The sequence below is a fragment of the Narcine bancroftii genome, chromosome 9 (genome assembly GCF_036971445.1).
Source record: "Narcine bancroftii isolate sNarBan1 chromosome 9, sNarBan1.hap1, whole genome shotgun sequence".
NCBI classification, from domain to species: Eukaryota; Metazoa; Chordata; class Chondrichthyes; order Torpediniformes; family Narcinidae; genus Narcine; species Narcine bancroftii.
The window spans coordinates 22174873-22202689 of record NC_091477.1 but is presented as its reverse complement, the minus strand read 5'-3'; the positions used below and the strand labels follow the sequence as shown (position 1 = coordinate 22202689).

Sequence of the window (27817 nt, the reverse complement as noted above, 5' to 3'; positions counted from 1 at the left end):
ATAAGTTTACCATGATTAATTTCAAAGCATATTCACAAAGTAAGATTTTATTTTAAAAAATCTGAAAATGTTTTTGCATCAATACATATTGTACAACATAAGCATCATGAAACTGCATAACCCCAGAGGGCTAGAAACATTGCCTTAAAAAAAATTGAACACAAGCTTGCCAATTGCTTAATTGTTTTTCCAAGTCGCCGAGAAAGACGAGAGTAAAAACAAGGCCGAACTACCACAACATACATTACAAAGTTAGCATCATTGATCACTTCTTGTACAAAACCTGTGAAGTGACTTGTCTATTTTCAGTAAAATAGATGGTGACCAATTACTATGGTTGAATTACTTGAATGGAATCATAAATGCACTTCCTTTACTCTATTCCTTATAAAAAGCATTGTAGAATACAAAAATGTTTGATGCACCTTAAAGAGGACTACAGTTTAAATGAAAACATCTTTAGAAAATAAAAGTTTTTTGTATAGCATAAACAGTCATTCTCACAAAATAGCTGAAAATGTAACCATCAAAAAAATTACAAGAGTACAATGGACAATTAAAGGTAATTATTGCAAAAGCAGAAAAAAATATTTTCACTCACACACCTGCATCACTAAACCAATCCCCAAAGTTCCTCAAAGGGAACAGACAGCCACATGGACAACTACCCCACTCGCTGCAATTACAATCCTCATCATGGCAAGGTCTGTGATCATTCACTCCTGGAAAATACATAAAACTGGGTGGTTTCTTCTCAGTGCGCCACAGAAACTGCATCTAGGATTATTGTTTCATGTGTGAAAGTGGCTCAAGAGCTTATTTTCTTCAAAATTATCATTTTAAATTTGGCGGCTGTCAGAGATGGCGCCCACTATCATTGGGTGGGTTCTGGTGGTGAGAGTAAAGTATCTTTTGCTTATGGAGACATTTAACAGGCTAATTGTGGGGAAAAATAAATCTGGGCATACTCTTCATTTCATACTTGATTTTGCAAATATTTCAAAGTTTTGACAGTGTATATAGCTTTGCACAGCTGAAACAAAGTATTATAAAATGAAACAGTCCACTCTATTTGCAACTTAAAATGCAGAACATTCCAAAGAATTGTCTTCAGTGCAAGAGCATTCAAAATTGTCCCCATTTATAACTGCCACTAACAGGGCAAAAGTCATCAAGAGAACATTTGATATTTTATAAAATTACAGAAAATTCTGAAAATTGCCCTTTTTAAATTCTGATGTTTTGTCTTTAGAGTACAATGTCATTATCAACTCAAAAGAAAATTAAATGGTCTGTAGATTAAAAGCCTCACTTGAATGGGCAACAGCAAATAGTACTAGATTTGGCTGTGATTTTTTTTTACCATCAGATAATCTAATTGCACTTACTACCTACCCAAATGCATGTGAAAAATGGACAATGTCAGTAATCAAGGCATCTATATTTTCCATGTGAATGAGTAAGAGAAAAACTTAATGGGAGTGTAGGTTAATTGGGTGGAAATTGGGCGGCACAGACTCATGGGGGCGAAATGGCCTGTTACCGTGTCTAATTTAAAAAAAAAAATTAAATTAAAATTTTGGAAGAGCAAGTTCTCTCTGCTGGAACAAATACGTTTTGGCCTCTTCCAGACATAATTGACTCTTGGAAACAGACATACATCAAATGAAGCAGGTTGCCAATTTTCCTCAATACATTACTAAATTTAATTGTGCTTTGTAAAGCATATACACAAGTGAATAACCAAACTGTAGCGAGTCTTTCTTCATCCATCATTGGTACAATACTACAAATTACTGTTCTATGTACACCTGAATAATAGAAACACCTGCCTTTTGCTGCTTTACAGATTCAAGCCTTTTCTGATGAATCTGCACGACCAATTGCTGGCTGTAAACACACTAGTGCACAACACATTAGCTTAATCAGATTTGACAGATGCCACAGGTTTACCTCACAATGAACAGGCATGTTCTCCATCACTCCACCAAGCCCCTCCAAATAAAATAGAAGAAAATGTGGGAAAGTATCCTCCTATTAATTTAGCTCAGTTTCATTGAAAATCTTAAAAAGCCTGCTTACTACCAACCTATACTGAGATCCTATAAAGTTTTCAGTAAGCCAATGTCTCAACAGGCTGTTGTTAATAAACAAAATAAATTATAATTGCTCCAACATTCTTCAAGAGATTCAGTTGGTGATCAAAATACCAGCATGTAATAACGAACTAGAATTTTAATAATAATGGGTGAGTAGAATCGGGATTTATTGCAATGCGCATTAGACACTGCTGCTAGCAACTTAACGATTCACACTCACTTGCATTAGTGAGCAGCTATTACACTGGTTGATGCAGTGTCAGTGAGGATGCCAAAACAAGGAAAGAGTGGACAGATTAATCAAATACTGCTTACAAATTCACATCATGCAACAGAAGAACCCTTTAACAGCACAAAAGTTAGAAGGGTTAAATTTCTTAAGAATATCAGCAAAGACCTTGTGCTGACTCTTCTGCCAGTCTCATGACACCATAGTTTGCAATTATTCAGATAAAACAATGCACTGAGCAGATGGCAGAGAATTATTGTTGCAGTAGGTTAGCAGTCACTCCAACTCTGCTCTACAATAGCAGATACCCTCTTCTCGTATTCTCTTTTGTTTTCTTGATAAAGCTGTGCAGCCTGGCTATTTGCTGGACTATTTGGGTTTGGCTCATCAAGTAGTGACTAGGTAAGTGAAACATATAAAAAGTTAGATTTTGGAATGTTACCTCTAAAAACATTTTAATTGCAAAATTTGTTAACAGTGAATAAAATTTAACCTGCAGTTCCTACTTCTCCTTCTGAACAACGGTGGTGTATTTTGTCTAGATCTTGTGCAATACTTAGGAACAAGATGCTACACGATTCATTGCAATCCAGATTATTTTCTCCCATTTTTTCACCATAAAGGTATGATTTTTTTTAATTGATTTATTAAAGTCCAAATTAACCATATCAACTGGTTCACCATTTTCAAAAAAGCCTCAACAGATGTGCAAGGTAATAAATCTTAAAATATTTTAATAAACTGGTATGGCAGACAATGAGATGTAGCTGTAGCATGTAGGAGTTGATGGAAATGATTGGGATCACGTAGGAACCTCTAAAAAGTTTGAGTCAGAGCTCGAATCTGTGACTTGGACACTGATGCATCAAAGTGGAGAAAGTTACCTGGACAAGAGAGTGTGATTAAACATGGCAGAAATACAGGTGCAAAGGAACAATGCAGGAATCTTCACCCTTGCAGACTTTGTGAATCAAGGGCAACTTAAAGAGTCAAAGAGGACAAAGTGAAAGCTCAGGTTGGTAAAATAGATGATAACCAGAATCTCTCAAAAAAAGATGCACACAAAAGCTCTAAGCTCAGAAAATCAAGTACTGTAGAAGATTCAATTTTGCTGAAGTTCAGAAACAGTGAGGTACAGAAAACATTGATGGGAATTAAGCTTAGGCCCCCTCAAAGAGAAGGCAAAGTATGCATTAGAAAAATAAAATGTGCACGTAACAATAGTAAAATAAACATAGGGAATTTTAATTTAGATATTGATTAGACAAATGAAATAAGCTGCAACAGTGCGGCGGATGAATTTTATTATGAAGTCCAAGAAACAAGAAATCATGATGAGAAAGGGCTAATTGGTGGGGCCTTTAACTGTGATCACAACAGAGTTCTGCATAACAATGTGATTTAGTTCAGTCCAAAACTGGGGTCATAAATATAAAGCAAATTATAAAAAGCAAGAGGCACATGTTAGCTGTTGAAGATTAGGAAATTATCTCAAAAGATACGAGTAATGGCTAACATTTAAAGAATAATTCAGTTTCTAAATGATATGAAGGCAATAAAAATATGCAACAGAAAATTCACATTATAGGCCATCTCAAGATGACAAGTTTTAGAATTCCAGGGAGGATTAAAGCATTGTTATTGAAAGAGAAAGAAAACAAGAGTAGAGCTAACAAGCAGACTGTAAGACTTTCTACAACTATACCAGAAGGAAAATACAAGCTAAAGTTAAACTGGGACAGTTGGAAATATTATTGGGAATAGGAAAATGGCAGAAACAAATATTTCACATCTATTATTACAGGATACCACAGGAAATTTGCCAGACACAGTGAAACATTACAGGTCTGTGCAGAGGACTTGAAATAAATTAGTATTATTTAAAATATAGATTGAAAGGCAATTAATCCCAGATTTGATCATCAGTTTCCTAGAATTTTGATGGAGACTGCTGAGGTAATAACAGATGCACTGGTTGTCATTTTCCAAATTTCTACTAAATCTAGAAGCATTCCTACAGATTAGATGATAGTATTTAAGAAAAGGAGAGAAAAAGAAAACAAGGAATCCGAGACCAATTAGTTTGACATCAGTATTTAGGAAAATACTGAAACTATTATTACGGAAGGTAGTGGTAACAGAGCTTATAAAAACTAATACTTATTGGGCAGATTCAACATTCATTTAAAGGAAATAAGGACAGGGCCTTTTTTTGATTTTCTAACTGGCAGAATAGAAAAAGGATGAACCAATATGGACCATCACAGAGCTTTCAATCAGAAGCCAATGAAAAATTAAACAAAATGGGACCAAGTAACTGAGGCAATACAATGGTGTGGATTAAGACATAATTAACAGACAGTAAGCAATAAGAATAACTGGATCATATTTGGGTTGGTTAGCTATTAAGGGATGAGAGAGGATTTGGTGCTAGAAACCCTGTTTGGTATTCACTATTTAAACCAGTAATTTGGGTGAAAGATAAGAGCAACACATTCGAGTATGCAGATAATACAAAGGTCTTTGGCACTGTGAACCACATTAAGGATGCAGTGGCTGGTAGGATATAGTCAGGCTATAGTAGATGAAGTTAGAGGTCACCCACTCTAGTTTAAATATATTCATTCTTACTTCTTATTTCAAGAGGAGAGTTCGGAAACGATTGGTGACCAGAGGGATTTGGTGTTCTTTTAATATGATCATCCATTAGCAAGGCTTTAATTGCAAGAGACTTTTGTACAAGAGCAGGGATGAGGTTTGCTCCAATTAAGTTTGGTTATGGAGAGAATGCATCTGTAATATTGTACAGGTCTGATCTTTAAACCCAAGGATACACTTACTTCAGGAGAGAAGGTGATGTTTACCAGCTTGATTGCTGGTATGGTGGGATTGTCTTATGAGGAGAAATTAAATGGACAGGGCTAATGCTTTTGAATTTAGAAGAATGGGTTACTCTTATTGAAACATACAATTTAGGGAAAAAATTTGGTTGGCAGATTAGGGATAATTTCTCTTCAAATAAATGACTGGAATCAAAGGTCAGTCTAAAAAAAAAAGGGAAATTGAATATTCAAGACAAATGGAGAAGATTTTTGTTAAACTTGGAGGTTGGGGACCCTTAAAATTTTATGAGGCTTAGCTACTCAGAATAGAATACAGTGGTCAAATGATTTTTAGAATCAGAAGGCAGAGTTGGAGCAGGGGTAAAAGGGTTACCCATAATCTGTGCACAATGGATGTCCAAATGGCCCATTGCTGTTTCTGCATCCTTACAAGTGAAATCAAGCATGGTGTAGAAAATAAAATGAAAATATTAGGATGTCTTTGAAAAGGAACCATTTGAAAGAGTCTAAACCTTTATTTAATTATCACAAGTTCAAAAGAAGAATTTTTCTCAGAGAATAAAAAATACCAATTAGTAGATTTCAAAACAATATGCAATAGTGGAATGCACAAATGTATGTGGAGTAATTAGATACTTGTTAGTAGGAAGAAGAGCTGAAATATTGGACTAATAGAAAGATCAGCACTGCCGTCACTACTCTGACTAGATAAATGTGACAAACAATTTGAGGTGGATTAATTATGGTCAATGTATGGATGATAAAGATCAAAATAAAATTATCATGCAAACCAAGTGATTTCAGAAAAAAGTGAATTCGCTCATAAAGATAACATTTAAATGATAGAAAGTTTACCTGAATAGATGTTAAAATTGAAGAAACATCATAGGTTGGACTCCAACGATTCTGAAGAATGTCTAAGCATATACTTCCATCTGCATAAACTGAAAACACAGAACACTTCAGGAAATTGTTTCTCAGTTCAAGTAATAATGTCGCGCACAAAATGTAGTCAGCCTATTCCACTGACTTTAGAATATACAAGCTAAATGACATATCAATTGAGCAAAAAACGCTAATGAACAAGAGGTGATAAGCTGCCTTTTTTAAAAAAAACTAGCTAGAAGATTATCAGCAAGTTGTGTGCGTCATGTTGAAATTGGCATCCTTGCAAAATTATGCAATTAATATTGTAGGCTATATGCAACCATGAACAGATCCAACCCAACTTTTGTTAACTCCCTGTTCTCATCAGATGCTGCAACCTATATGGGCTCTTGTGCCAGCTGCTGATCAGAATGCCCTATTCCTAGAAATGCTTTGATAGTTAGCTAAGCAACTGCCTTACACTTACTAGCTGCGAAAATCATTCGAAAGTATGTAATGTTTCTGACATTATAAAATGTAAATGATTACAAGCACTTAAAATACAAAATGTTTAAGTACACAAATGAATAAAAAAATTTTAATGAAATTCAAAAAGTTTCACATTTCCTAGAAGCTAAATTCTAACCTTTAATCTTCATTGAAATAAATGCAACAACTGGCTAATTTCCGAGCGTAACTGCATGAAACCTTAAAGCAGTACACCATCAGATCACTACTGGACGATGATGATAATTTCATATGGGATATTTTCTGGCGTAAAGTGGTAGTTCAGATGGTCATTCTGATCCTCCCACAAATAAAACTGTACAACACTGTTACAAGATAAAAACCAGAATTATACTTAAGAAATCGGATAGTAAAAATGTGTGAATAAATAAATCTGCATAATAATTAATAGGTGCAGGGCACAGTCAAAAATTGGACACTGCAACTGGGCTGGTAATCATACAAACATGCCTGATAGCCAGGTAAGAATGACAAATCTGAACCAGAAACATTCCCTAGAAAACTTACAAACTAGTTACTAGGTAAATAATAATGATTATTGATTAGTGTTTCCCCATACTGGTGATTTGTGCTTTCTTATTTCTGCCTAACCAATAGGAAGAAAAACATGCACTGTGTTACTGATGTTCCTCACCAAAGAATTCCATACTGATCCCCTTCTCTTTAAAAAAAATATAGTGCAATGATTTCTTCTTTGGCTTGGCTTCGCGGACGAAGATTTATGGAGGGGGTAAATGTCCACGTCAGCTGCAGGCTCGTTGGTGGCTGACAAGTCTGATGCGGGACAGGCAGACACGGTTGCAGGGGAAAATTGGTGGGTTGGGGTTGGGTGTTGGATTTTTCCTCCGTGCACTGATCAAAGCATGACCTTTTCACACAGATGATAATGGAGAAAGCTGCCAGAGGAAGTAATACAATTACAAAGGCACTTAGACAGCAACATGGATACAAAAGTTTTGAGAGATTGTAGACCAAACACAGGCATATGGGACAGGTTCAGGTTGACAACTCATGGATGAGTTGGGCAGAGGGGCCAGTTTCTGGGCTGCATATGACTCTAATAATAACCGTTTTTTTCTTGAATTCTCCGTAAATTACAAAAAGTTTCACACCTTCTGAATATTTAGCAACAGTCCTTTGTTAAAAGTAAAACAAAATTCTGTGGACACCTTGGTTGAAGTAAAAACACAAAATGCTGGAGAAACTCAGTTGGTCAAACAGTGTCTTTTATAGAGCAAAAGCAGAGATTAATAACTGACATTTCAGGCTTGAGGCCTTCAAAGTATCATACGTTGGTCACCCTGAAGCCCCAATGAACCAAGGTTGATCCCCTTGGTTGTTTTTAATGGCAGAATGAAGAGAATGCTAGACCATGAATTTTAGCTATTGTCCATAGCCTGAACAATATTACAACCAATACCATTGAGGACAAGGATGCATCCAGAGGGTGGAAGCTAGAGGAACTTCAATATCCAAGAGTAGCTCAATAGCTTGAATGAGTTGATAAGAGTTCTGAAGATCAACACTGCCGGATCAAGTCTACATCAGAAGGTGAAGAGACCTGCAGGGGATAATAAGCCCCTTGACCTTGACATTATCAATCTTTGTTGCAGATGCAGCAACATGTGGAAATATTGACAGGATTGACCACTGCAGTTCTTGTGGAATTTTATCTTCACACAGTAGGCAATTCCTTCTTGTGGCATTTCCACTAAACATCATGAAATGGATTTTCAAATTGGAGTTGCCAAACATTTCAGAAGGTCTTGTGGTCCATCAGCTGCTCCAGAATACCATCTTGCATTCCATCTGGGCAACCTCCAACAAGATGACATCAGCATTGACCTTCAATTTCTGGCACTACTCCCCCCCCCCCCCCCTCCCCACTTGCATTATTGATCTCATTACTCTTTCTCGTTTCCTTTCCTTTCCCTCCTGCATCCTCTCTATCTGCCTGTCACCCACACCTCCCTTCCTCTAGCTCGCCACACCCTTTCCTACCTCCTAGAGCGTCTTCCTTCGCTTTCTGTGTCTTCCTCCTAGCTTCTTCCTTCCCCTCCCACCTATGTTCACCTATTACCTGCCAGCCTGCGGCCTTCCTCCTCCCCCCTTTTATTCAGACTTCTGCCCCCTTCCTCCCATTTCTGATGAATGGTTACAACCCAAAATTGTGTATCTATTACCTTCCATGAATGCTGCCCAATCTGCTGAGTTCCTCTAGCATGTTGTGTTTTGCTCCAGTTTCTCAGCATCTTCAGTCTTGCCTGTTTTCCTCAACAGAAATAAGTTGTTTTTCTAAACACCTTGGTTCACAATTTTGATTCTTCAATTGGCTTATTTGAGTAACTTTATCAAATACCAGATTGCCAATAAGCCAAAGAGACAACACACATGGATGCAAGGATTTTTGCTTAAGAATTAATGAGATTAATAAGAATCTTTCTTGCCACCTTATTTGATGGCAAGAAAGATTCAGATGAAAGCAAAAAGAATCCAAGTTCATACTAAAGTTTCCCTCTTACTTGAAAAAAATATCCAAAGGCCTTCATTGGAAACAGTAATATCTTCCAGGGTCAATACTTAATTTATAGAATTTTAACTTAATTCTGAAGGGATTCATAATGAGATAAAATAACATGCTTGCTTCCTCATTTCTCACCCAAACAAGGGAACTATTATGGAATATTATGCCATTAATAGTCAAGAGCACATGACAGAAACAAAATTGACAGGCTGTATTGTACAAAAATTTACACACTTACCATTTGGATGGAACATTTTTGATACAAATCTAACAGTTGGAGGCTTATTTGGGTACTCTTCTGTAAATTCTATAACCAATTTAAAAGTACCTGTAATCAAAATTATTACTTCAATGAAATACCCTCAGATACTCAGTCACGAATACAAATAATTAATATTTATGCAGACATTTTTTTTTTTAAATTCATGACCATTCATACCTTTTTTCAAAAAAAAAAACACCTTGCATCATCAGTCAACCAGTTCAGTGATTTTCCGCACGCACGCACACAGCAAGTTCCCACTTGGATGAACTCACTTCAGCCACATAGGTCACTCCTGATCAACTATTCTTTCCTCTTCCTTCCCAAAATTAACAAAAGAGGATAGAAAAGAGTTACTTTGAGCAATAATATTAACTTACCATCTTCAAAAGGTGTCCCTTCAGGTCTAGAAGTAGTTGTTAGGAATTAAAGAAAACAAGAATTAGATAAAAATTCCAAGTACAACCCATGTACAATGAAATTAATCTAATAGAATCTACTGTACTTCCGGCACAATACAAGGCTGCTCTGCCACACTATTGTGAGCAACAGTCATGTGATATTATTGTCAGCACAATTTACGCAACATTGTTACAGCACCAGCAATTAGGACTGGGTTTGAACCCGGCGCTGTCTGTAAGGAGTATGTACGTTCTCCCCGTGTCTGCACCTCAAGGTGCTCTGGTTTTCTCCCACCGGGGGTTGTAGGTCAATTCGGTGTAATTGGGCAACACATGCTCGTGGACCGAAAGGGCCGGTTACCGTGCTGAATATCTAAATTTTTAAAAAATAAATAAATAATTTGAAATCTTCAAATTCAAAATTTTAAATTTAACAAAAATGCTGATCACATTGAAATATCGCTAATTTCCCAAGAATGACCACAGAGAGAAATTTACTAATGTTAATTGCACTGTTACGAATGTCAGATTTTCAAATTCCATGAAGTTAATCACATTTGTAAAAATAATTTAAAAATTAAACAATTGAAAATAATAAAAACTGTACAGCAATTTTCTTACATATTTTTCTGAAACCATTGAATAAAAGGGAAACAGACTCATCTATCTGCAATAATCATCATACATACTGCTAATCCTCATCCATCCCTCACCCAATATAAATGAATGCTTCTCTCCAGGGTCATAGGCCAATAATCAGGAACAGGTATCTTAGTGGGTACGTCTTCCAATTTCGGAGAATCTTATCGGAATGGGAGACCATCAATGTTTAAGCATGAGGGCTCACCAATTTAAGAAAGATGAGGGATAATATATTCTCAAAGGGTGGCAGAAGCCACATTTATGGAAGAATTCTTTGGTAGGTAAACAGGAATGCAGAGTTAGCATTACAATCTGATCAGTCAATACTTTACAGAATTGCAGAGAAAAATTGCAAGATCAAGTGGATTACTCATTTACCACATACTCAAATACCACTGATCAGTTCTACACCTTCAGCTATTTACATTAGCAATAGAGGTCAAAAACAAACAAACATTCAATTTTACTAAACCACATGGCAAAATGATCAGTGAAGAGACACAGAAAATCTACAAAAGGAAACAGTTGGATTTGTTAAATGAATGGTGCAATAGCAGATGGAGTATATTGCAAAATTGTAATGTGCATTTTGGCTGGAAGAACAGAGCATTTAAAAAAACATCAAGAAGCTAGTAAACTTTGACATACAGAGGGATCTTTGTATGTTTGTCACATGATACAAATAAGCTCAGCAAGTAATTAGAGTGGCAAAATGCCATTGGCCTTTCTTGCAAGGGAGTTGGGGTTTAAATGGATGGAGTTTCTACTGACAAGATTTTAATAAAACCTCTTATTCGGAGTACAGTCACCATTTTGGTCTCTTTTGATCCCAGAGGAGACTATACTGATCTAAGAGCGAGTGCACCAAAGATTCTCTCAATTGATTCCTTGCTACCATTCTATGAGGGGGAAGGGCAGGGAAAATTACATTATGTTGGCCTGTACTCACTAGATTTTAAAAGGCAATAATTTGGGAATATGAAACTCTTCATTTTTTAACTGGGCTGATGCCATTAGGGCTTTTTGCTGGATAGTCTAGAATTAGCAGGCAAAATATGAAGTGGTAGGCCAATTAAGACCGATGAAGAAAAATCTCATTTTTACAAGACCTTCTTTCAGTTACTCTACGTGTGGGCCTAAGGTAGTCAGTCATTTAGAATGCTCAAGCCTACGACTAACAGACTGAGGCTATTAGAAAGAGGATTTGGGGATTGAGCAGGAAATGTGTACATGAGATATTGAACCATCCAATGTTTTTATTAAAAGACAGTGCATCTTGTTTTTAAGTAGATGTACATAGAAATAATACAACTTATGCATTTGGAATACAGTAAAATCCCTGTTATCCACAATTCAAGTAACCGGCAAAAGAAATTGAGAGAAAATAAATCAATGAATAAAATTAAAATAAATAAAAATTTAAATAAAGTTTTAAAATTGTAAAAAATGTTCTTCAAAGCAACACACAAATCCTTGAAGATGGATGGGAGCAAACATTCAGCTAGTTACTAACCCTATCCAAAAATCGGATACCTAACAAATCTTTCATTTCAATTGTCAGTATCCAATTTCGGGGACATGCTACAGTGGGCAAAGAGAAAGCAGTGGAATAGAACTAGGACTTACTGCCGTTTTTTGAGCAACATTTCTCCCAATGATCATAAGGTGGTAAATATTTGAATTCTCTAGTCAGTATTTTTCCCAGCAACTATGTTTTTTTTTAAACCTTTGGCTGGGACTAAAAGCAAATTTGAAATATCACCAGGTTACTTACCCAAATATAACCGCATTCCATGACATGATGTTGTTGTCAGAAGGTGCACCACTAACACCAGCTGGAGGATCCTCTTGCAATCTGGTTTAAATAAAAACATTTTAAAATATAAATTTAAGACTTATTAGTCATTCTTAATAGTTAATAAGAACAGGCAAATTGAACAATGAAGTTATTCCACTGAGTTGTTGTTTTGAATAGTATTCGCCATGATAAACATGAGGGAGCATACGTTTCATTAAACTTGATTACTTGCATGAATATTTACAATTCATGTAGCCAAATAAAACGACTTAGCACACAATTTTTAAGGCTTGAAATGTACAATATATCTTATCTGTCCAACATTAAAAAAAAGACTAAGTCAGACTTGCTCCTGGACATCTTTGCATTAACCTCGTCTGTCATTTAAGTGGACGTCATTTAATGTTTTCAGTTTACATGAGAAGGTGTAGACTTGTTGCATGCTGCCAGATTAAAGCCAGCCAACACTGCTTGCAGTTTGTCACATCATATTTTGTCATCAAGTTATTTTGCAATGTGTGCAACAGGTGATTTTTAAAAAAAAAGATATACATACAATAATAAAGATTCACCACTTCAGCAAAATTACTTCTGAGAGTGGCTTTAAATAGGTCCTTTCAAACTTTGAGAAATCAATCCCTGCTGGTATCACTAAGGAGTTACTGGAACATCTTCCATGTTGATAATAGTTTCCAAAATAGATTCTAATACTGGTTATTTTTAGAAAGTGGTCAGTGTAAATAAAGAGCTTAAACACTCAAGAGATTGTAAAAAACATAGATGTAGAGTTTTCAATTTAATGTGAAACAACAGGAAACATCACATTTATTAATTGTTCACCCACTTTTCAAATATACTTGGTGCAGAATGGCTGCAGTACAAACTATACTCAAAGCAACACAATCAGAATAAGTATTTTTACAAAATTATTTTTGATGGTTAAATCTTCTACTTCCTTCATCTCAGTAACCGAGTAGGTTTGTTGCATGACAACGCTACATTTACATCAAGTTCTTCCCAGCCAGATGCTCCACAATTGGGTTCAAAGCATGTACAACTCTGAGGAACCAAAAAAAAGGGACTTGTGACTCTCATACCTAGGTCTCTTTGGTTCTTCCCTCCTCTCACTACTTTCCCTACCTCCATAATTAAACCCTGATCCATTGTTTTCTTTTGATAATGGTTTAAGTCAATGGCTTGCCTTTAAATTATTTCTATCTCCATAGATTCTGCCTGACTTGCAGAGTGTTCCAAGATTTAATCTCTCTATTCCAGGTTTTCAGTATTCACAACATTTAGCGTTGACTCAATGTTACATTCTGTTCAAATGCACCTACAAGTCCATAGCTCCCTGAGAGAGGCAACATAAATGGAGAGGGCAGAAGGAAGGTATGTGATATGCTTGCCTTGATCTGTTAGAACATTGAGTATACAAGTTGACAAGTTGTGGTGTATAATCTATACATCTTTTGTTAGGCCATATTTGATGTATTGCATGGAGTTTTGGTCACTGCATTACAAGGATATAAAGACTCTGGAGAGATTGCTGAAGAAATTGATCAGGATGTTGCCTGGATTGGAGACTATCAGCTGTAAGAAGAGATTGATGAACTTGGATTTTTTTTCTCTCAGGGCTGAAGGGCAACCCAATAGAAACACAAGGAGGTAAGATGTACAGTAATTTTTTTTGCCTGGATGGAAATGTCAAATACTAGAAGCCATTGGTTGAAGGTGAAAGGGGAGAATTTACAAGGCATGCTTTTTTTTTTTTAAAAAAAATACAGGCAGTCCCCGGGTTATGAACGAGATCTGTTCCGAAGTCTAACTTTTATTTGTAGATAAGTCGGAACAGGTACACAGTTTTTATTTAGCATCAGTTAGTCAAATGTTTGTCTTAGTACATGTACTAACTATCCTATCCATTCCCTTCGTTATGTTGTAGACCTCTATCCGGACATCCCACCCTTCAGGGTAAACAAACTCAGCCTTCTCATAATGGCAATACTGCAGCTGAGGCAACGCAAGGTAAATCTGCTCTGACTCTCTCCAGTGAATCAGGTTCTGCCTAGAGGGAGTTGCACACAAGTCTCAAGCGGCTGGTTAGCCGATGTTTAAACTGATGCCACTGGATATCTTGCACTTTGAGGATTCCAAGAGAATAATCGGGTCCTTGGTATAATGTCATCATCCCAGAGGAAAGGCATTTCGGGGAAAAAGGAACAGCACACTCTCCATCTGAGAGTACAAACTGCAGTTCTGCTTTCTCTGCTTTGATCTTGGAAGCTGAATGAACCCACAGCCTCTGTCACAAGCTCAGGTGCCTCCACAACTAGCATGGGGCGACTTGAAGGATGCGCTGGGGTGCATTGAATGTGATGGATTGGCAAGGCTAGGGCAGGACTCCTTTGTGCAACTGTCAGGCATTTCTAGGGTAATTTCCAAATGATTGGATTGAACGGGTTGTTTCACTTTCGTTGTCTACACTATTTCCAACCAGTTGCAGGGACTTCATTACCAATTAAGAATCATGAAGCCAGCGCATGTGGGAGTTCTGCTGAGTAGGCATCAAAGGAAGCGGCGTCATCTGACTTAAAATGGCAGACGGCATTCTCCTTCCTCGAGCGATGAACTGCTGAAGCCGCGCATAGTCCATTTGTAAGTATGACTTGTTCGTAAATTGGACATTTGTAACTTGGGGAATGCCTAGAAATATTAGAGTAGATTAAACTTTATTGTCATTAAACCAAGTAACGTATGAAGCTTACGAAATACAAATTGGCATCCACCCAGGAGTTTAAAAAAGTGCTATATACAAATACAATTAACTATGTGCAAATAAAAACAAGTGGATACAGCAAGCAACAATTATAGAAGTACTGATAGTGCAAAATGAGTGCCACTCAGCACTGTGATTTAAAGTTCAGCAAGGTCACAGCCTCAGGAAAAAGCTCTCTTGAGCCTACTGGTTCAAGAGTGAAGGTTCCCTTTAGTGCCTACCAGACAGGAGAAGAGTAAGAAGTCCATGATTTGGATGTGATGCATCCTTAATGATGCTCTTCGCTCTGCCCAGACAGTGTTTCTGATAGATGTTCTCAGTGGTGGGCAATTGAATGTTGATAATCCACTGGGCAGTTTTCACCACCTGCTGAAGTGAAGTGCTTTCTGGTCCGATACAAGATAATTGCCATTCCACACTGAGATGCCATAGGTATGTATGCCCTCAATAGTACAGCAGTAAAAATCCATCTCTATCCTGGGACAGAGGTGTGCTTTCTTCATGCTCCACAGAAAATAAAGGTGCTGTTGCACCTTCGTGATCAGGATGGAGGAGTTCAGGGACCAGGTAAGATCATCAGAAATGTGGACACCAAGGAATTTAAAGCTTGATACACGTCCTACCACGACTCCATTGATGCAAATAGGGTTAGGAGTGTGAAGTCTTCTTGGTGTCAAGTTGTCGGCAAACTACACGGCCAGGTGCTGGACTCATCCCCTCTCATCAGGCCAACCACCGTGGTGTCATCTGTGAATTTGATTATGGAATTAGAACCATATACAGGAATGCAGTCATAGCTGAAAAGGGAATAGAGGAGAGGCCTCAACACACAGCTCTGGGACATGCCAGTGTTCAAGGTGAGAATGGAAAAGAAAAGATTACCTAACTTGACAGAATGGGGTCTGTTAGAAACTCCAAGATCAAATTACAGACAGATGACATATAAACATATACAGAGGGTAGTAGATAGCTAGAATATGCTACCGGGGTAATAATAGTAGCAGATAATGACAGCAATATTAGGTAGCAACATTTAAGAAGCAATAGTCAGAAACATAAATAAGCATGGACCACAGGGATCTTACCAGGTGGGATTCGTGCTGATATTGTGGGGTGAAGGGCCTCTTTCTGGGATGTATTGCTCTATGTTCTCTCTCCTCCTCTTGGAATGTTAAAGTACTATAGACGCCAAAAATCTACATTTCAAACACGATTTAGCGAATGTGATCTCCACAGGACATAATGAACATCAAAAGGCCAAACAAGCTGTATGGGCATGAATTCAAACTTATCAAGGAGATCTGTACAGCGATAATATATTAGTTCAAATCTCTCAATTTGAAAAATAACTGAACCTGGAAACAATTTTCTCTATTAAAAGAACCATTAGATAATCTCCTCTGAGCTGAATAAAATTATGAATGCCAAAATGAGTTGGCATAAAAGTAGAGGTTCACATCCACGAATAAAGTTACCATATATTTTGGTGTACAAGACGACCCGAGGCACCCAAAAACCACGTCAAAAACAGGGGTCATCTTATAGGCAGATACAAAAACGTGACCTTAAAATACCACTCGAATAGTTCCATTGCCCACTCAGCCCCACCCTACAACATATTTTTAAGCTACTGGTATATTAGAAAGAAAATTTTATTATTTAAAAAAAAAAGCACATCCAAAATCCTTCAAAATCATCATCATCATCTGAGACAAAGAACTCAGCAAACACATCCAGATTCTCACTGTTTACACTGTCATCGTATGGGTCCCAGTCTGAATCTGATGAGTTGGCTTCTGCTTCGTCATCAGTATCCCTGAATATTTATCCTTTGTACCATCCATTGCTCTAGGTATCACACTATTTGAAAGATTTATACAGCCTCTACTTTCACTTTATCCCAAGCTTTGATCACAAAAATTACACAGCACACATTGCCTCACCTTTTGTAAAGGATTTTTCAGCACTTGCCATCCAATTATTCCATTCTTCACGTACATGATCCTTAAATGGCTTGTTCAAGCAGACATCTAGTGGTTGCAATGGCAAAGTCAAACCATCTGGTATCTGTTCAAGTACCCATTCTGCAATATGATTTTCCAATTCTGATCAATCAATGGTTTTTCTTCTCTTAGAACATTGTTTTGTGGTATTTTTCTTAAACCATCTTCATTCTTTCTCCACTATCTTGCTATCTTCTCAGTTATGTCAAATGTCCTTGCAGCAGCAAGATGGTCGATTCCTTGGCCACTTCGATGACTTTTAACTTAAAACTTGCTTCATATTTTCCTCATTTTACTGGAGGCTCCATGATTACATCCACCTTCCAGTCACACCCAATAGCTCATTCAATGCGACACCAGCTCAGTCAACACACAGATTTTTTTTTTGGGGGGGTGGTTTGCCTTACACACTCGATATAATAAAACCATGAAATTCAGGCTGAAATTAGGGACCTGTCTTATCTGAAGATCATCTTCTACAAATACAAGGTAATTGTCAAGTCTTCTACCCATGAATGTGCAATAACTCACTTGCAAAGTCCACTTGTATGTTTGCTGAGCATAAAAAGTGTCATAACGATAAATTACATCCTTTCGGAGTCCTCATAACCACTCACTGCCACCGATCACACACAAATAACCCCTGATGAAATCGATTAATCTTGACCAAAACAAGAAAAACTGTCAAAATTTAAAGGATGAGGGAAACTTGCAGAAAGGACATTAAAAAAAAACCCACATTGTTGGAAGAGGCAGAAAGAAAATTTAAGAGTGCTCCTGACCTGATGGAATACAGGCCTAAAATCAAAGACAATGCTCACAAAAATGAACTGAAGGAAAAACTTATCATCTCTTTAACAAACAGTAACTAGCAATGAAAAGGCAGTATTTTTCTTTCTAAATTTTTGACATTGGTGTTTAAGAATTACTGTGAGATGCACAGCAATGATTTTTAACATGCAGAAGCCAATACATGAAACCCGTATCACTCAATTTCACCCAATTAACCTACAACCCTGTACATTTTAGAGGGTACGAGGAAACCAGAGAAAACCCATGCAGGTTACGGAGAGAATGTACAAACTCCTGAGACTGCACTGTATTGGAACTTCAGTTGTTGCGCTGTAATAATTCATACTTTGGAAAAAAAGACAATTTGAAAACAGAAATTCTGGAAGAACACAGCTGGTTTCACAGCATCCATAGGAAGTAAAAATGTATAATTTTTACTCCTAAGCCCTTCTTCAAAGTACAAGTAAAAAGCAGGCAGCAACCCAAATCTAAAGGATGGGGAGATGGAAAGAGGAGGAGAGCACAGACCAACAGACACACAATTAAGGTGTTGACATGGATAGGAGGACATGAAAGGAAAGATGAGAATTGATTAGGGGTGTGTGTGTGAGAGAGAATAGAGAGAGAGAGAGGAAAGCAGAAGGGGGAGGGCTAACAAATGGTCTCAGTCTGGCAGTGCATGAGTCTATGGACAGATATGTGAGCAAGGGAATGGGGCAGGGAAATGAAAGGTTTGTCACTGGGAAATCCCCGCTATGGCAGTGGACAGAGCTGAGGTGCACAATGAAGTAATCACCTCGTCTGCGTCTAGTCTCTCCTATGTTGAAGATCTCCACGCCTCCACCTGTTCTTTCTTTCCTTCTCCCCAGCCTTTTAATTAAGGGATTTGCCTGCTTTTTACTTATGCCTTGAAGGAGGGCTCAGGCTCAAAGCAGTGATTACATAGCTTTACCTCCCATGGACGACATGAGATCTGTGTGACTCCAGAATTTGTGTTCTATTTATTTATTTAGACATATGGCATTGTAATAGGCCATTTCAGCCCACGTATCCATGCCACAAACCTACATGTTTTGAACAGTGGGAGGAAACCAGAGCCCCGGGAGAAAACCCACGCAGACACAGGGAGAACATATAAACTCCTTACAGACATGTTTTTGCTACAATCACAGTGTTTGCAGACTTTCGTGTTTCACTCCTCAATTTGAAAAGCTCATTTTTGCTAGAAATTCCTCCACAGCGGTCTTCATCTTTTCTCCACAATAATCTGATTTCAGATTTATTATCAAGAGTAAATATATGACGTCACATACAACCCCAAGATTCTTTTTCCTGTGGGTGCAGCAGAATTACCACTAACTGATAGTGCAAAAAAAAACTGTACACAGCATGTACATGTAAACAAATAAAGAACTGTAAACAGATAAAGAAAGTAAACAAATTGACTGTACAATACAGAGAGAATAAAAAAGAAAATCAATAAAATGCACAAATATCCTTAAATGAGTCTCTGATTGAGTTTGGTGTTGAGGAGTTTGATGGTGGAGGGATAGCAGCTGTTCCTGAACCTGGTGGTGAGAGTCTCGTGGCACCTATACCTCTTTCCTGATGGCAGCAGCGAGAACAGAGCGTGTGCTGAGTGGTGTGGGTCTTTGATAATTGCTGCTGCTCTCCAATGGCAGCATTGCCTGTAGATGTACTCAAATGTGGGGAAGGTATTGCCTGTGATGTCCTTGGCTGTGTCCACTACCATTTGAAGGGTTTTTACGCTCAGGGGTATTGGTGTCCCCATACCAGACCATGATGCAGCCGGTCAGCACACTTTACACCACACCTCTTACCAAATCTCTGCAAACTCCTGAGGAAGTAGAGGCACTGATGTGCTTTCTTCACAATGCCATTGCTGTGTTGGGTCCAGGAAAGATCCTCTGAGATAGTGACTCCCAAGAACTTAAATTTGCTCATCCTCTGATCCCGCAATGATCACTGGATTGTATACGTCTGGCTTTCCTTTTCTGAAGTCAACAATCAGCTCCTTAGTTTTGGTGACATTAAGTGCAAGGTTGTTATTCGTGCACCATTCAGCCAAGTTTTCAATTTCCTTCCTGTGTTCTGACTCATCCCCTTCCTTTATACAACCCACTACTGTGGTATCGTCAGCAAATTTGTAGATGGTGCTATTGTCATACCAAGCTACACAGTCATAGGTGTAAAATGATTAAGCAGGGGGGCTAAGAACACAGTCTTGTGGTGTTCCAGTACTGATGGAGTTTGTGGATGAGATGTTCTTCTCAATCTTCACTGATCGTGGTCTGGAGGTGAGGAAATCTCGGATCCATTTACACAGTGGGGTGTTAACTCCCAGGTCTTGGAGTTTGCTGATCAGTTTTGAGGGGATGATGGATTGCAGTCGATAAAAAGCATCCTGATGTATGCATCTTTGCTGCCAGATGTTCCAGGGCTTTGTGTAGAGCCAGTGAGATGGCATCTGCCATAAACATGTTACTACAATAGGCAAACTGGAATGTATCCATGTCACCATTTAGACAGGAGCTGATATGCTTCAACACCAGCCTTTCAAAATACTTCATCACTGCTGAGCTAAATGCTACTGGTCGATAGTCATCTCCGTATTTCATACTCCATCTTTGGTCTCATCTTCATTGTTCTGCTCTTCTATTGGTGCCTGAGTAAAGAGACAGCTTGGCCCCTCCACCTCAAAATATTTTTTAAGAACCGTTCAGCCTTTTAAAAAATATCATCTAACTTTCTGTTAAAAGGTTAGCACTCATTTCTCCCCCACTGGTGGAGTTCAAAATATTTCTCCATTTCATGAAGCTCATGGATATTGCGGTTTCTTTTAAAAATATTTTTATTGAGTTTAACAAAAACCCTTTACACAAGGTATAATAATGATAACGTAATAATTATGATTATGCTTCTAATTTATAATTTGATTAATTTCATTCAGGACATCAAATTTTATAATTATAATAATTAAACAATTAAACCATAACTTGTACTATGTCCAAAAATAAGAATGAATGCAAAAAATTATACAAATAATGCACGTAAAATTTCCTTATACAAGATATTATAGCGAGGTCACTACGGCTAAAGCTAGGTTATAGCTCTCGGTTATATGCTTAGGTCTGCAGCTTGAATCCTCAAGAGAAGACACACATACCCGTAGAGTGTATTTGACACCAAGTTCATTCAGTGGCAGCTCTGCCTTTTATAGTCAGCTCGGCCACGTCACTACTGGTGGCTTGAGCAGGTCAGCTGCCGATTGCCTGGGTCCTGATTGGGCCCCCTGCGATCCACTGGTGGCGATTGGTAATTCACAGTTCTGCTGGTGGCCTATGGAAATGGGCATTTCAGCCCGTTTGATGCTTTGCCGGTCGCTGTATTTGACGGCCATTTCCTGTGTTGGCCCGAGGCACGGGCTGCTACAATATTTATTTCTCTGATGTGATCATGTTGTTCTGTGATATGATCCATGATCTGTAGTGAACCACCCCCCCTATTTACTTATTAGTCTTAAAAATAAAAGTTTTTTTTTATCCCTACTAATTAAACCCCCTCCCTCTAAACAAGGTTATTTGTATATTCTCATGAGCCCAACAGACTCAAAAACTAGCAGCAACAGAAATTCACTAAGACAATGGCTACTTAAAATTAATTTATTTTAAAATACATAATAATAAGATCAATACTTATTACTATTAACTTAACCCCCTTCTAATTCTAAGCGCACGTGTATTTAATGAGCATGTGTTCAGGCAAGTTCTTTTCCACTGTCCAATCATTCACTTTTCACTTCTCCAAGTTCACTGGTATCAGGCAATCTTCCATACTGTGCACAGAATTAAACAGTTATTATATTCACCGGGCTCTGATGCTTTAACTTAAGTTGTTACTGTTCAGGAAGGTCTTTATTGGCTGTTCATTGGACAAAAAAAAACTGATCTCCTTCAATCAGGAACTGAAGAATCTTAACGAAATTTTCCCCCTTTTGGGTTTTTTCCAAAAGATAACCTCTTCTTCCAGATTATCACGAAGAGTTCTTCTTTTTCCCTCATTTCAGGAGAAACACAATAACCAGTCACAACCTCTCTAATTAGAGATTTAGAATAGACTGAACTCGAACTCAAAACCGGTCTTGAAATGGGGTGCCAACTTGCAGCCTTCACCACAAACTGCTGCAAAATACTTTTCCAAACAATGGATGTTTTCCCTCTATTTGCAAAACCATGTTGCCCCTCTAAGGTCAACAAACTTCAACCAGAAATTTAAAACTTCACCAGTTTAGCAGCATGTTCAAACATGCTGGTCCATTATCACCTACTTGTGAAACTCTCTCAAGCACTTCCATTGTCTCTGCAGAGCCAACTGTAGACTCAAAGTCTACCCTTGCATAGCTCTTGCAAGGCAAATGAGAGGTTTGTGAAATGAAACCTATCAACTAAACCTCACAATCTTACCCTTTTAAGATATATTTTATAATAATTTTATTAATTTATTCTGTAATATATTGTAAATATGAATCGAATAATGGCCCCTAGATACTAGACAGGAAATACCTGGAGCATCCATACCACTTCAATCCTTAGATTATCACAATAATCCATGAATGGACCGCACATTTTATGAAATTCAGACCTTGCATCTTTAATATTGTATCCAATTTTTTTCCCCAAACTTAAATAAGTCATGATATCATGTAACCATTGAATATAAGTGGATGAAACATCATCTTCCCACTATCAAAATTGTTCATCTAGCTATCAATGAAGCAAAAGCTAGGATATTGCTGTTTATTTATCAAATTATGAAAGGTACATTTATCAGGAGGCTCAAAAACAAAACTATGATACAAGGACCCATTTTCACACTGATTGAACAGTATCCCTCATCTACAGATGAAATATGAAATTTACAATGACCTTCGGTAAAGTAATTATGTACTTGCCAGATGATCTCTCAAACTTGTTCTTGTAAACTGCATAGTTTATTGATTAAACTACAGCTGCACACTTGTGCCGACTGGGGACATTGTTCAATGTAGGCCTCATCAGACTCCAACTGATCTGAGTGTGGGTACACCCCATATTGAACACACTCAGACCTTAAATAGTGCAAAATTTCTCAGTTATTTGATTAGAAGATGACAAACACTAAAATAACAATGCCATCAAAGCAAGTACAACTGATCATGAGGAACATGGTAAGGAAGAAACTATCAAAATCATCTTCTTTGCTCATGCAATAACAATTTGAATACTGACATTGCTTCCCTTAACAACTAGCATAACTAAATCAGTCAAATTTAACCATGGTTTTTAAATGTACTGGGCAGTGTTCCACAAAGGATTGCAGAATCTGGGGGAACCAATGAATCAGTGCAGGATACCACAAATGGGGAGAACATCCCCCATTGTGGAGAGGTATAGGAGATGACCCGATAGGGAAGGTAAAAACACAATGCTGGAGAAACTTTATATAGTTTAAGCCTTTCATCAAGGCATTAGCAAAATATAGGAAAGTGTCTGAACAAAATAGTGGGGTGGGGAAGAGCACAGTCCCACAGAAAGAAAATAATTAGTGGATAAGGGAGGGAGGGAACATCAGCAAACAAGGTGGTGGTTGGGGGAAAAGAGAGAAAAGATCTGTTAATGGAGAGGGAAGGGGGTGGAGTGCTGGAGAAAAGATAGAGGGATGGGGAAAAGAGGTAGAACAGGGAGTCGACTTCCACATCCCTCTGACTTCTTCCCTCCAGCTCTCCACCCCCTTCTCTCTCCATTCACAGCCTCTCTTTCCCCCCCCCATTTGCTTATCCACCTATTACCTCCTGCCTGTGGGACTGTGCCCCTCCCCCTCACCATTTTGCTGGGGAACCTGCCTACATTTTGGTCATACCTTGATGAAGGGCTCAAGCCTGAATCATTGGTTATGTATCTTTATCTTTGCTATATAAAGTACACTGTTTGACTTGCTGAGTTGCTCCAGCATAGTGTTTTTACTGTGTCTCCAGACTTTAGTATTTTACTTCTACAGGGAAAGTGACCACAGCAGCACACCAGCGAGGGGCTTAGGGACTGAAGAACCCACACAGGCTGTAGGCTATTTGGTGACTTTTGATCAATGGACTCACACAGGCTGCATATGACTTGCAGTCGAAGGACCCACACAGGCTGCAGATAATTTGATCATGGGAACCAGGTATCAGAACCCAATTCATGAGGGCTCCTGAAGGGCCTCAGGCACTGAAGGCTTCGTGAGAGTTTCTGGATCTGGAGCTTGGACTGCAGGAGAGAACTCCAAGGACACTCAGTTTTTCTGAAGGGACTCTTACTTTTCTTTCTCCTTGTTGTTGGGAACCACCGGCTAATGCTCATGGCAACTCTGTTTGCCTTATGGCAGACAAAAGTTGAAGTATATCATGTATATTACTTTGTTATGTATTATTACATGATAATGAAAGGAACCTTGACCTGTTTTTAAACAACTGCTTAACAGTTGCATTTGTGTTGCACCTTTCACAAGCTGTATTTATCCCAAAATACTTTTTACAGTCAGGAAGCATAGCCACTTGTTCTGATAGGTGGTACGAAATGGGTAGCTCCCACAAGCCACAACGTGTTAATGATTAGAAAACCATATACGGGGAATATTAACTTGGGACAGTAATGTTGCTTCAATTTTACAGAAATAACATGAGTGACACCTCATCAATATTTTGTAATGCTTGCTGTATATAGTCCATGACTTTGATGACACACTGATCCTATGGCAAATATATTCTTGATTTATACATTTGTGGAGATGTTTGCCCATTCACAACTTTTTTTTGGCTCTGCTCCTGCTCCCACCCACGACTCTCGACAAATTTTATGGGCCAACTTCACTGTGAAGCAGTCAACTTTTAGCTTCTTCCATACTTCTCTCCCAACTACATAAAAACACACACACCAAAAAAAAATGATGTTACACGAGGTAAAAAGTACAGCTTTTTTAAAAAAAAACTTGAATGTGCAGGACACAAACTCTAAAGACGGCTTTATTTTCTGGCTTTAAAGAGAACACTTGAGATTCTGTAGCATTTAAAATCATGTTCCACATCACCCACTTTGTTCACGATTCTTGCTGGGAAGTACATGACAGTGTTATAATCACATCTACTATTCAAGCTCGCCAGAGATTGCCAAGGAAACGGAATGTTGCTGACAGCAGGCAGCAAGCATGGTGTAAAAGAAAAATGAACCGCAAAATGTGGAATTTCATCATACATAACAGTAATGTGAATGAATATTCGACCCATTCTAATTACAATGAACCATGGAACCCACATAAACAACAGTATTTTGTAATTCTTGCAGCAGCGACAAATATTAAAGTGCCCAGCTTCAATGCTGACAACAAATATTTTATTTACTCAAAAGGACTCGTCACCTCACCTCGACAGGAATTGCTCGGCCGCACCAACACGACAATCTTACCATTTTATTCGGAAGCCTGCCTGCACCTTGATGGAGAGCTCAAGCCCCAAACGTTGGTCATGTCTCTCTATCTTGGCTATATAAAGTCTAACCTGCCGAGTTTCTCCACCATTGTGTTTTAAAGCAACCCTACAAGTCAATCACCATTGAAGGCCGGCGGCACTCTCAAGTTTCACGGACAATGACCGAGGGAAACCGAGCAAACATGGGACTCTTGCATCGCCGGCCTGGCACACGCCGGTGGGGCCAACATCCAGAGTGGCTTCACAGCGTGCCCAGGCCCCAGAGACGCCCGGACACTTCACAAACGCACCTTTTAAAGTCCCTCATCAGCCGCCGTCTCGCCGGAGTGGACATTATCGAATCACTCGCCCGTCTCCGAATTCCCACCGACAATAGATCCCACCTGGTCTTTCCGGCTCCGGCCCGCACCAATCCCCCACCCCGACGACTGCCAGTAAACAGGCACCTCCGACTCCAGGTCGGGACGGTTCCGTGCCATCCCAACCAGCCAATCAACAATCGTTGCTATATCGGTGCAGCCAATCGCATCACCGACACGAACACAGGGGGGGAACCAATCACGTGTCAAAGCCGGTGTGCCAATCATAACCGCCTCCTTCACACCGAAGTGAGCACGAGCTTCAGAGTTGCTCTCGCTTCAGAGGTGGGTCCTCTAAATTCAGACGTTCGTTTATTACTTTTAGTTTGTTGTTCAAGATTTGTAAACGAGGTTGAATAACATTTATAATTCCACGTTTATGGGAAAAAAACTATTATGTTTGCAGGCTACCGTCTCAACGTGATGGGTGCTCTTATCCATCATTTCCCCCCCCCCCCTTCGCCTCCCTTGGATGAACCCTCTGCGTCATCAAACTTGGCGCTGTCATGACCCAACTTGCAACGTCATCGCGTCGCCTAGCAACCGGGGAAGGCGTGATCTCAGTCGGAGGGGCTGCGAATTACGTCGGAGAGAGTAACTCGAAACGAAGTGCGCGAAGCTGAGTGGTGGCTTCTGCCTGAAGGCGGAATTAACTTGCAGAGTTCCAGGTACGCAGCCGGCATTTCGGACCCGTAAATAAACTAAACTGAAATTGCATTCCCAGGAGAGTGGAGGACACAGGCGTCGAGTGGGAACTGCTGCAACTCTCGTGAAATCTCTGCGAAACTCACGGCTTGTTCGTGACCCTGATTATTTAATAATCCGTGTGTTCCCCCCCCCCCCCCCCACCTAATTTCGTGCCCAACGACACCCGTGTGGGAAGAAGTCGCCGTCCAATTCCTTTAACCCTGTATGGAGGCAATCAAGAAATTATTGAGAGCTCGGGGCACAGCAAAGCCTAGACAAGCGAATAACATTCTTATCGAAGACCTGAATTTCTAAACTAACTGTGCCTTAAAGTATGTGGTCCCAGTGCAGCTGCATCCACCTGACAATGTGGAAAAATTGTCCTGTTTACAAAATAGAATTCAACTAGACTGGTTCGTGGCAGCCTAATCCGTCCACTTTCAACCATCAGCACCATTTGGCAGTGATATCAAGTGGCACTTACTGATAAGTGATACACGGCAGTTGGCTCTGGACAACACTGCATCCTTGGTTGCAATATGGAGTTAAGAGCTAAATTGAGGTTAAAACAAAAGCTTTTGACACAGAGCCAACATCTAACCAACTGCAGCATGAGGAGCCCTGATAAACATTATCATTTCCAACTCCTCGGTAAGTGAGACAGCACATGTTTGCAACAGTTGGGACCCGGCTGATGGATGGCAAGTACTGGGTACTTTTTGCTCCACAAAATGCCAGGCAATGACTGTCTTTGACAGCTTACTTTTGACTTTCGATGGCACTTCACCATAAATATGCGGGGGATGCCATTGTGCAGAAACTCAACTGAAAAGGTTAGATGAATCCTGTGGTTGCAAATAGATGTCAGAAGCCAACTACTGTATGGTGAATGGAGCATCTGACATAGATTTTCCAGCACAAGAAGGAATCTTGTCAATCTCAAATAAGGTCCTTTTTGGACTAAAATGAAGAGCAATTGCTTTACATGTAGGGATGTCTTTGGAATTTCCTACCCGAGAGGACTCACTCATTGACTTCTTGAAATAGAAGAATTTCAAAGAATTTAGGGATATGGGAAAAGGGAAAGAAAACTTTGATGTAGGAAAAAAAGACATAATCTTGTTGAATGGTGGAGCTGGTTCAAGAGGGGAAATTATAAATAGCAGTTTGAAATAATTATGTCCTTTATAAAGATACTCTCTAACCTTAACTAAAATCACCAGCTCTCAGAAAACACTCACCCAATGGATATAAAAATAGAAATAAATGTAATATTTCAGATCCTGTCAAAAGATTATTGATCTGAACAGAAACTCAAGATGAGGCCTTCTAATCCAGTATATCTGAATGCTGAGAAAAGCAGAATTTTTATTATCGTGGTGAGCTCATCAATATTTCTCAATCTCTGAAAGTTACTGGGACAGATGATTTGAGCATTTTTACAATTGATAGTGTAGGAGGATATATATTTTCATGGATAGTAAG

The 27817-nt window shown here is 38.8% G+C and overlaps 2 protein-coding genes across 11 annotated transcripts in view; one reads left to right on the top strand and one right to left on the bottom strand.

Moving 5' to 3' along the window:
- Window positions 1-31: 31 nt before the first annotated feature.
- Window positions 32-26057, bottom strand: LOC138743284 (ubiquitin-conjugating enzyme E2 A-like). The gene is made up of 6 exons (XM_069898365.1): window positions 25577-26057; window positions 12170-12250; window positions 9733-9758; window positions 9329-9418; window positions 6027-6115; window positions 32-2726 (listed from the first exon to the last, which is right to left on the bottom strand). The coding sequence occupies exons 1-6, from the start codon at window positions 25618-25620 to the stop codon at window positions 2598-2600; spliced, it is 459 nt and encodes a 152-aa protein (XP_069754466.1). The 5' UTR covers window positions 25621-26057; the 3' UTR covers window positions 32-2597.
- LOC138743282 (cyclin-dependent kinase-like 2) overlaps window positions 25841-27817 on the top strand; it is a 76315-nt gene continuing 74338 nt past the window's right edge. For 3 of the 10 annotated variants that reach the window (XR_011344779.1, XR_011344780.1, XM_069898360.1), the window contains exons 1-2: window positions 25850-25930; window positions 26052-26983. The gene's annotated coding sequence lies outside the window, so the exon portion shown is untranslated. Of the gene's footprint in view, window positions 25931-26051; window positions 26984-27817 lie in introns of all 10 variants that reach the window. The other 7 variants (XM_069898359.1, XM_069898358.1, XM_069898357.1 and 4 more) reach the window with 7 other exon arrangements.